This window comes from Cebus imitator, unplaced genomic scaffold (genome assembly GCF_001604975.1).
Source record: "Cebus imitator isolate Cc_AM_T3 unplaced genomic scaffold, Cebus_imitator-1.0 Scaffold2, whole genome shotgun sequence".
In the NCBI taxonomy this organism is placed as follows: Eukaryota; Metazoa; Chordata; class Mammalia; order Primates; family Cebidae; genus Cebus; species Cebus imitator.
In genome coordinates, this window is record NW_016107317.1 from 10,656,631 (window position 1) to 10,667,396 (window position 10,766).

The window sequence follows — 10,766 nt, forward strand, 5'->3', positions numbered from 1 at the left end:
TTTTTTTTTTTTCCTCCTTTGGTAGAGTTGGGATTTCCCTATTATGTTGTCCAGGCTAGTCTTGAACTCCTGACCTCAAGCACTCATCCTGCCCCAGCCTCCCAGAGTGCTGGGATTACAGCCATGAGCCACTGCACCTGGCCTCTCATTGCTGTTTTTATCTATATGGTCCGTGTGGTCTTAAAACCTTTCTTGAACCTGTCTCAGTTGAATTTCACAAGAACCTGTGGGCTGGGTTTAGTGGCAGATATTACTAATATTTTACAGATAAAGGGAACTTGAAATGCAGAAAGGTGGCAAGCATACAGCTCATAACTGTGGTGCCAGAATGAAAATACAAGTTTTAAAACTCCACCATTTGAAAGTTGAGCTTTTCAGTATCTCATGTTATGTTTGGCTCTGTGGATAGACATCCTTGTTCCTAACTTACGCTGTAGAACTATCACCTGAGACATGATGCAAGTTTTTACTGCTAGGCGAGAGACAATGTTGACTATTCTAGTTAGCAGGAGAGGAAATGCCAGTTCTTCGAGACATTTTGACACAAATAGGACAAGTTTCACACATAATGTTATTTAAACAACCAGAAAGAGTTGTCTTTAAATATAGCTGTGCTTGCTTGTAACCCTGTGCCTTTTCTTTCTCTCATCAGAATTCTCTTGACAGTTGTGTCAATATTTTCCCTGTATTCTGTTCATCTCCTTTTGAAGACTGCCAATGAAGGAGGTATAATAATAGCATTCTTGATTTTTCTAAAACAATGTATACCTATCATGATTTTCTTTTTTAAAATCCTTGGCTTCATGCTTCTGTGTTCTTCAAATTGTAGGATCTTTATTATATGAACAATTGGGATATAAATCATTTGGATTAGTTGGAAAGCTTGCAGCATCTGGATCAATTACAATGCAGAACATTGGAGGTAAGAATTTTTAAAAAAATGATTTGGGTAGACTTTATGCTCATTGTGTAGCACAGAGTGGTGACACATGCGTTTTAGTGTCACGTGCCACATTTTGCACTTGTAATGGTATAATTTTGTTTTCCTCCAGCTATGTCAAGCTACCTCTTCATAGTGAAATATGAGTTACCTTTGGTGATCAAGGCATTAATGAACATTGAAGATACAACTGGGTAGGTGCTAAGTAAGGTTACTCATAAAAAACACTTATAGTCAAAAGTGGTTAGATACATTTTTATAAAAGTTGTATACAAAATGATTATTAGTTAGTTATCCATAACCTTTCTGTTAAAACTGACCAGGAAGACCCCCCATCCTTGTAGACTGATTTGAACTTTGGAGAATTAAAGGCCAAAAGATAGTAGCTAGCCCTACAGTTTTGAATATCTTAATTTCTAAAACAGGTTTTTGTAAGTTTGAAATTCTTAAGACTTAATCTGTTCAATGCAGTATATAGGTTGGACATCTGTAATCTGAAATCCAAAACTTTCTGAGTGTCAACATGATGCTACAAGTGGAAAATCCACACCTAATTTCATGATAGATGTGCAAAATTATTTAAAATAGTGTATAAAATCGCCTTTAGGCTATGGGTTTAAGAAGGTGTATAGAAAACATAAGTTTGTGTTTAGACTTATGTCCCTTCTCCCAAGCTATCTCAAATATGTATATGCAGATACTCCAAAGTCCAAAACACTTCTGGCTCCAAGCATTTTGGATAAGGGATACTCAACGTGTGCCAGAAAATGTGTGGCCATGCTATGGAAACCATTTTCTTCTACCACAGGTATTCATCCCAGTTAACTCATGGGCTTTCATCTAAAGTAAACATGGGAAGGAATAATTTACTTCCTACCCTATGTGCAGCTCATTATATCAAAATAGAGAAGCGCTATTATCTTTGATATGGCTTTAGAAATTTAAGTTGATCTTTATTAGTTTTTTGCAGAGTACTTACTGCTGAAGTGAATGGAATAGAATTCATGAGGCAATTAGAATTTGAAAATAGTGATTTAAAAGAGAGTGCAATTCATGAATTACCTAAAAAGGAAAAAAAAGGCTTAGGGGATATACATAATGTTTCCTATAAGTTTAAAAAGGACATTTTTTGGCTATCTTTGGAGCTAAAGGTGGGTCAGGATGTCACACCATACTCTGATAACCTGGAATAATTCCCAGTTCGGGGGATTGAGTTTTATAATTTTTGGTGCGGGGGCACAGTTTGCCTATGCATTTTATGAAAATATTTTCTTTGGAAAAAAACTTGTTTTAAATTTTTTTTATTTCTAGCATTAGAAATTACATGCTAAAGCTGTACCAAAGTTGGTGTACAATTTTTCTCAAAGTGCTTAAAGATAAGATTACTGGCTTAACAAAGCAGCTTTGTTCCCTGCATTAGTATCAAGTCTTTAATAAGCATTTTGTGTTATGAATCAGCTGGCAGCATTCCCAGAGCAAGTAGTGGGACAAAAGTTACACTGTTTTATACCCCACTTCTAACCTGAGTGAATATTCATCCAGCACACAAAGCTAAAAAGTTATTCCTATCTTGAACAAGGGAAACTTTCTAAACATGTCTTTTTTTGTGTTTGTTTTCATGGTATTTCTATAAAATGAGCCCTGTTAGAAGATGGCTATATTATTCTGAGTACATTTGTGACTGGTTTTGACCTTGTTTCTGTTTTCTTTAGATTGTGGTATCTGAATGGTGACTATTTGGTTCTGTTGGTGTCATTGGTGCTCATTCTTCCATTGTCACTGCTTAGAAATTTAGGTGAGCAAACTCATCTCTAAAGAGAATTGAAATGAGCCCCTCACCAGTAGTTGAGCTTTCTGTTAATAGAAATTAATCAGAATGAAAAAGCCCTAAAAGGATATATTTGGGAGTTATAGCATGCAAGATTTAGGAGCCAAAATATTTCATTGACAACATATGTTGTGCTTTATAAGAAATAATGCAAATGTTAGATTTTATTAGCTTGGGTTATAACAAATATATTTAAGTAATTCTGTATTTTAGTATCATAAGAATTAAAAATTTAGTACTGTCTCTATACTTTAGTGTCTAAAGTCTTCACAGCAGAATTGAGTTATTCAGTGGAAAAAATACTTTTGATCTAACTCAGCTTCATTAAACTAATACTGATTCCTGCCACCCTCCCTTACAGGATATTTGGGATATACCAGTGGCCTTTCCTTGTTGTGTATGGTGTTCTTTCTGATTGTGGTGAGTATGATTTTTCTTCTTTTTTTTTTTTTTTTTTTTTTGAGACGGAGTTTCGCTCTTGTTACCCAGGCTGGAGTGCAATGGCACGATCTCGGCTCACCGCAACCTCTGCCTCCTGAGTTCAGGCAATTCTCCTGCCTCAGCCTCCTGAGTAGCTGGGACTACAGACACGCGCCACCATGCCCAGCTAATTTTTTTGAAGTTTTTTAGTAGAGACAGGGTTTCACCATGTTGACCAGGATGGTCTCGATCTCTTGACCTTGTGATCCACCCGCCTCGGCCTCCCAAAGTGCTGGGATTACAGGCTTGAGCCACCGCGCCCGGCCCTGATTTTTCTTTAGAAAATATTTTTCATAAGCCCTGTCATGTCACTTGTTTAACAAATGCAAAATAATATATTTTTAGGTCATTTGCAAGAAATTTCAGATTCCGTGTCCTATGGAAGCTGCCTTGATAATTAATGAAACAATAAACACCTCCTTGACGCAGCCAACAGCTCTTGTACCTGATTTGTTACATAACGTGACTGAAAATGACTCTTGCAGACCTCACTATTTTATTTTTAACTCACAGGTAACTAAATATGCTTATTTACTCGAAGAGTTTAGGGAAGAAAAGAGGGAAGCTATTCAGTGGAAATTTAAAAATAACTCCCAGGGTAAATGGAGGAGGATAATAGGTGCTTTTTAGAAAACATGTGATTAGCTAATTATTGAGGACTGTGAAGTAAGTGTAGGTTTACATCTTAAAATAGATTGAGAAATGAGATAATCATATGGTGCTAATAATTGACACATTAAGAAGTGAGAATATTGATCATACTTCATGAACACATTAGAAGAACGGAAGCTAATTATGCAAAGGAAACTATTTTAGGCTTTGATTCTAAGATTGTTTACATAAAATACATGCTGCAGAAATGTGACAACACGAGTTTGTTACATCAGATTAAGTAGATGTTTATGTTTTGTTTCAGACTGTCTATGCTGTGCCAATTCTGACCTTTTCATTTGTCTGTCATCCTGCTATTCTTCCCATCTATGAAGAACTGAAAGAGTGAGTACTTACATAAATTTGTTGAGAAGGTATTAAACAACTGCTGTAACTGCTGCTGAAATATATATTTGAATTTTCTTTTGAATTACATAGCCGCAGCCGTAGAAGAATGATGAATGTGTCCAAGATTTCATTTTTTGCTATGTTTCTCATGTATCTGCTTGCCGCCCTCTTTGGATACCTGACATTTTACGGTAAATAGTGCCTCCTTTACCAAAAAAATAAAATAAAAACCACTAACTGAAATGAAACTGATAGTTTTCTATGTATACTTCCATCACTTTAAAAATAGTCTTTTATATATTTCATATTTGATGAGAAATGAAATTTAGAGCTTAGAATTATCTGTAGTGTATTTAATCAGTAATTTCTAGAAACCAGGTTTGAAAACATCATTAATCATTTGATGGCATGTTTGTATGATATGCTAGCCTCTGAGTTCATCTTGCCTGTCTCTTCTCCCCTCACCTTCAGACTGTATAACACACAAACAAATTGTAAGCCAAGCCAAGAGATTTAGCAGTTTAATAACTCCTGTTGTTTTTAATGGGAATCATGTGGCTAAATCTCTATGTAGTATTTAGAAAAATTTTCCTTCAGTGTTATTTAATTGCATTAACCATAATTCCAAACTAATCTTATTAGCCTCTTAGTTCATAGTCATTTTTTGAGTAGCTAAATAACTGATGCACATTTAGCTGTTAAATTTTCTCCTTGGTTGCCAATGAAAACAGCCACTCAAAAGTTTTTTTGGTGTTTCCCTGTAGAACATGTTGAGTCGGAATTGCTTCATACCTACTCTGCTATCATGGGAACTGATATTATTCTTCTCATTGTCCGTCTGGCTGTGCTAATGGCTGTGACCCTGACAGTACCAGTAGTTATTTTCCCGGTAAGTAATTACTTGCTCTGCTTTCAGTAGGAATGAGTTTTCAAACATACAGATATTTGTGAGATTTTTATCTTCTGGGAAAAGGGAAACACCAGTAGAACAATACTAAGTTGGTGGTGGTTTTGAAGGGGCTTTATGAAAATACAATGTATATTTTCAGAATATCCTGGAGACATTTTTTTCAGCATAAGAAACTCCGTCTCAAAAAAAAAAAAAAAAAACAAAAACAAAAAATCTTTAAGTGTTCAGAAAACAGCGGAGAGAGGCACAGTTTTATTTGGAAATAGTTACTATTTTAGGTAGATTCCTTGTTACTTGGGCATTCTTTTCATTCACTGAAGCTGGATTTTTAAATTTTATATTGCTATTATTTTAAAAATACGTTTATTTTTTTGCAGATCCGGACTTCTGTAACTCACTTGTTGTGTGCATCAAAAGAGTTCAGTTGGTGGCGTCATAGTCTCATTACAGTGTCTATCTTGGCATTTACCAATGTACTTGTCATCTTTGTCCCAACTATTAGGGATATCTTTGGTTTTATTGGTAAGTTTTAGAAAGTATCAAAGTTGATTCAAACATCAGGGATTTTAAGATTTAAAGAATGAATGACAGGTGATTCATTGAATCCTCAAGAAACATAAATGTTCTTTTACAGGTGCATCTGCTGCTGCTATGTTGGTTTTTATTCTTCCTTCTGCCTTCTATATCAAGTTGGTGAAGAAAGAATCTATGAAATCTGTACAAAAGATGGGGGTGAGTGAAAGATTATGACCATAAAAACAGTAATAACTTTTAATATCATAAATTTGCCAAATGGATTTTTAATTTTATTCTCTTAGCTGTCATCTGTTGTGATTTCACTTTTAAGTTGCTAGTAAACATTTCTGTAACAGTATACTTCACAGATGGAAGATTATGGAAGGGAAGGGAAAGATAGTTTGCCATCCAATAAATAATTAATTGCAATAAAGTTACTAGATACTTTGGAGATAGGAATAGGGGTAGAAGACCAGTGCGATACTTAGCTTGCAACATTTGTTCAACCAGTTTTCATTGGACTGCCTACTGTGTGTTAGGCACTCAAATGGGCCTTGAGTATATAAAAGAGAAGGAAGGACTGTTCAATTGAGACTGACCGTCTTCAGAGCAAAGCTCTCCAGGAGACCATCTCTCCATAGTGTTTACTATCGTGTACCTACTTTACAATTATGTACCCCTCTGTAATAACAGCTGGTGACAGAGTTTGATGTGCTAACCACAAATGATGTGGTTACTAGTACCAGAATCCTGGTGGTGGTATTTAGGAAAAAGATTGGTTTTTAGTCATCATTTTCCACTTTCATTCTGCTCTGATTAAAGTACTGGAATTGATTATAAACCAACAACTGTCATCTTGTTTTATTCTAAATTACATAGTGGCAGTATTTAAGTATTGGATTTAGGAATTAATTTACTCAGTTATCTCCTAGAAAGACCTCTGGCTTTGACTTTCGCTGCATTTTAGGATGATTTGGGTTTGATTTTTGTGGCTTTATTTTTGCTCTTAAAAAAATTGCAAAAAGTCCAGTCCAGCTCTTTATGAAGTAGCTTGTTTAGCAAGAAAATTCCCTTTTCACTTGAGACAAAGGAATAAAAAATGAAAGTTCAGAGCCTTCAAAAGTACAGTTATTTTGTACTGTAGATGATTTACTGATCAGTTGGGAGTTTATATTTGGCAAGGTTAAATTTTTGTTCTATAAACATGACATAGTAGATAAACTTTAGTAATTAAAGCACATTTTTAAAAGTAGAAAAAGGTATTTGGCATATGTGTTTTATTACTTGCTGATCAATTTTCTCTATGCATTGCAGGCTTTGTTCTTCCTATTAAGTGGCATACTGGTGATGACTGGAAGCATGTCCTTGATTATTTTGGATTGGGTACATAATGCACCTGGAGGTGGCCATTAACTGGCACCACTCAAACTCAAACTCAGTCCATCTGATGCCAGTGTTGAGTAAACTCAACGACTATGAAATTTCACCTAATATTTTCAGTTTCACTTCCTTTTGAAGTGCAGATTCCTCGCTGGTTCTTCTGAGTGCAGAATAAGTGAACTTTTTTTGTTTTGTTTTGTTTTGTTTTAAGAAACTTATCTGTATGTTAGAAATGGATCTGAACAACAAAACCACGAGTCTCGGGTTAAGGGAAGTGACAATTTTATTCCATTCCAGAGAATGGACGAACTCTTAACTTTTATCAAGCCACATGCTTGGCTGTGTCATTGTTTAACTTGGATATTTTATGATTTTACTTGAATGTGCCTAATGGAACCATTAGATGTGAGAAACAATTATTCTTAATTTACAGCAAAGTATTGAATAACCATTGAGAAAAACACTATTATTTTTTGTACCAAAAATACTTAAAGACCTCAGAAGCACTCTTACTTTTAAGAAATTGCTTTTTTTGAATTTTATTCAGAAGCAGTTGTCAATAAATTCCGTAAAATAATTTCATTGTTATTTAAAAATGAATATTAGTATAATGAAATGATTGGCCTTTTTGTAGGCATAATAAGCCAAATACTTTTATACCCAAAATAATTTTTAGAGAAAATAATGTAATGAAAAATTGTACCATGAACTAGGAGCATAGTTTTTTCCATTTAAATGTCACTGTTAACTTAAAAGATAATTGATTATCACTATACCAAATCAGATGAACTCTGTTCATCACTTTTCTTCTCTGTCCCTGAACAATTTGGTTCATTCAGACTGAAATGTTGATGTCTTCAACTTATTAGAATGGGAGATACTGCAGATATTTCTGTGGGAAATAAAATAACTAATTTTGAGGTACCAAATAGTGCAATTGGGTAAAACAGGGTTTATTCAGTTGCATCTGTCTCCAGTGTTGTATTGACAGCTCTGGGTCTTTTTGGGCCAGCCCTTTTTTGACATTGCTTCCAGCAGTGGAAAATGGGCATTTGATGGCAATAGGCCAAAATTATTATGTCCAGAGAGTACACTTTTTCAAAATGCTCACCTACTGGAAGTGTGAATTACTTGACAATGTGTGGCTTAGTTGTGTTCATGTTTTGTCTACAGTAGAGGTCTGATCCACAGGTTACACCTGTGGTATAAGTTCTCTTTGTGTAGGCCACTGGGTTTCTCATGCAGTAAGCTTTATAAAAACTCATTTGCACTGGACTGTGATCTCATTCTTGTACAACGTAGAATTACTTGTTTACATCTAACAAATGGTTAGCTAGGGAAAACAGTGCAAACTGAGTGTTAGTAGTTGTTTTGGTCCAACTGCATGTCAACCCTTCCATTTCAATCCTGGTTAGAAGTGAAAATATTACTTTAAAACTTGGCTTTAAGAGCACATTTATTGTACATCACAGTGTATGGTGAATATATTATTAAATAACGTGGTACTTTGCTCATCAGGAATAGCGTCTAAAATCTGATATACGTAATTCCATGAAGTGGTTGAGGGAAGCAAATAATGGAATTGTCAATTGGTTATCTGGCTCTAAGGTTTTCCCTTGAAATAAAAATGTTGAGTTTGGGGCAAGGGCCAGAAATGTGGCAGACATGGTTTTTGTTACGCATTCTTGTATTATATGTGACTAAATTTACAAACAAGATACATGTGTAATTAAAACCCTTATGGAACTGGAAGACGTCTTGTAGTGCTACATTGGGTGAAAACATTGGTCCATTTTTGTCTGTTTCTATGAAGAAATAATTGGGGACCATCTAGAAATACAAAGGCAGTGGAAAGACAGATTCTGTAGCACTGCTTACATTTAATTGGGGTTTAGGCACTCCATTCAAATGCAGAACCTCATCTATAGTTCAGACCAAGAATTGGCACATTTCCATGAGCTCTTGGAAAGAGTTGCTGACTTTGTATAAGACCTGCCCAGGGAATACCAAGTAAAGAGTTGTTTCTACAGACTTTTTTTTGGGGGGGGTGGTATGGGAGAGGATACTGTCAACTAGGAAGAAGTGGAAAACAAAATTCTCAATAGCAAATTAATAAGGGGAAGCTCCTCCAATTCCCTGGCTATTTGAGGTTCAAAATCAACTGCCTAGGGAAAATTTCAATGCGTGGTTCTCTTGGAGCTATCATGTCTGCCTTGAGGTTCCTAAACAGTGAATTCCCATTAATGAGCAGTCTTCAGTATTAAAACCACTGTCTTGTCACCTCATTTTGCATTACTGTCTTCCGTGGCTGTTTCAGTTATGACTAATGTTATTTATAGAACAACATTAATCCATTAAAGCTAACCTATTTTTCCAATATTTATGATAATCTATGTACATATATTGTCTGTCCATATGTATTTGTAAATAGGTTGTATATAATGTCAGGTTTGGGTCTTGGGTTCAAGTATATATATTCCTGTAAGTTTCTTAACTGCATTTTGATGAATTCACATTATGTAACTAAAAGAGTTGTCTCCAAAGTACCTGTGCAGAAAATTGGATATTGAAAAATTGACAAAATTGTGTAGAAACACTAAAAACTTCAAATACTTGTTTAAATTGTATTTGCAATAAACTCTATCAAATTTTTTTCATGAAATCTTGGTGCAAATTCAGATGGCTTTAAAATTTAAGGTATAAATTTTCAAAATGCAGTAGTGATAAAAATGTGATCTAGTGTAATGAAATAAAATGTGATCTAGTGTAATGGAAGACCTTTGAGAACCTGGGTTAACTTTGTGTATATAGTGTAAATATCCCCACTGTACTGTTAGAGGCCAACAATTCTAGTATGGCTTGTTGGCAAAGAGTGCTACACCGTTTCAATGAAACAATGTATGTTTGTTTTAACTGAACTAAAATAAATACATGCTTAATCCCGAGTAGCAGTTTTTTCTTTTTGTTTTTTTGTTTGAGTAATGGGATAGGCAGTGTCGAATGCAATTTGCTTTGTCAGTGCAGTACCTAGCACCTAGTAGGTGTTCCTATGATCGTGACAGGAAAAGAATGGTCAGGAAAAAGTTTATTTTACTTTGAGACAAGAGTTTCACTTTTGTTGCCCAGGCTGGAGTGCAGTGGCACAATCTCGGCTCACCACAACCTCTACCTGCTGGGTTTAAGCGATTCTCCTGCCTCAGCCTCCTGAATGACTGGAATTACAGGTGCCTGCTAAGGATGGGGCATGTTCGTTGGGCTGGTGTCGAACTCACAACCTGAGGTGATCTGCCCACCTTGGCCTCCCAACGTGCTGGGATTATAGGCATGAGCCACTGTGGCTGGTCCCTATTTTACTTTAGATTCCCAGAGATTCTAAGTTTGCAAAGTAAGAAGGAATGGAAAGTTGAGGTGGGGGAACATGCTAAAATGTATCTTAAGGACCCAGGCACAGCCCTGCTGATGGAAATAAATAGGCCAATAATGTATTAGAATCAACTGGAGAGTTTTTTAAAACCACAACTTTCTGATAAATGGGCCTAGTTTGATTGCAATGGTACAGCTGGAGGGTAGCCTATGATCTTGTTTTTGTTTTGTTTTAGAAGGTCACTCAGGTGATTCTGCTGCATAAACTCCAGGAGCAATGAGGTCGCCTGGAAAGAAGCTGGGATATGTTCAGCTTTGGTGAAAAAGTCACAGGAAAAGTGAGAACTTAA

General features: G+C 35.6%; 1 protein-coding gene across 2 annotated transcripts in view; it reads left to right on the forward strand.

The window, feature by feature from the left end:
* SLC38A2 (solute carrier family 38 member 2) overlaps nucleotides 1–9,995 on the forward strand; it is a 14,877-nt gene extending 4,882 nt beyond the window's left edge. The window contains exons 5-16 of one of the 2 annotated variants that reach the window (XM_017529566.1): nucleotides 653–726; nucleotides 830–922; nucleotides 1,053–1,134; nucleotides 2,653–2,735; nucleotides 3,130–3,188; nucleotides 3,594–3,761; nucleotides 4,165–4,244; nucleotides 4,338–4,438; nucleotides 5,012–5,136; nucleotides 5,535–5,679; nucleotides 5,792–5,889; nucleotides 6,988–9,995. In XM_017529566.1, coding sequence (XP_017385055.1) covers nucleotides 653–726; nucleotides 830–922; nucleotides 1,053–1,134; nucleotides 2,653–2,735; nucleotides 3,130–3,188; nucleotides 3,594–3,761; nucleotides 4,165–4,244; nucleotides 4,338–4,438; nucleotides 5,012–5,136; nucleotides 5,535–5,679; nucleotides 5,792–5,889; nucleotides 6,988–7,086 — 1,207 coding nt within the window. In that variant the 3' untranslated portion in view covers nucleotides 7,087–9,995. The remainder of the gene's footprint in view (nucleotides 1–652; nucleotides 727–829; nucleotides 923–1,052; nucleotides 1,135–2,652; nucleotides 2,736–3,129; nucleotides 3,189–3,593; nucleotides 3,762–4,164; nucleotides 4,245–4,337; nucleotides 4,439–5,011; nucleotides 5,137–5,534; nucleotides 5,680–5,791; nucleotides 5,890–6,987) is intronic. The other variant, XM_017529571.2, reaches the window with a different exon arrangement.
* Nucleotides 9,996–10,766: the final 771 nt, after the last annotated feature.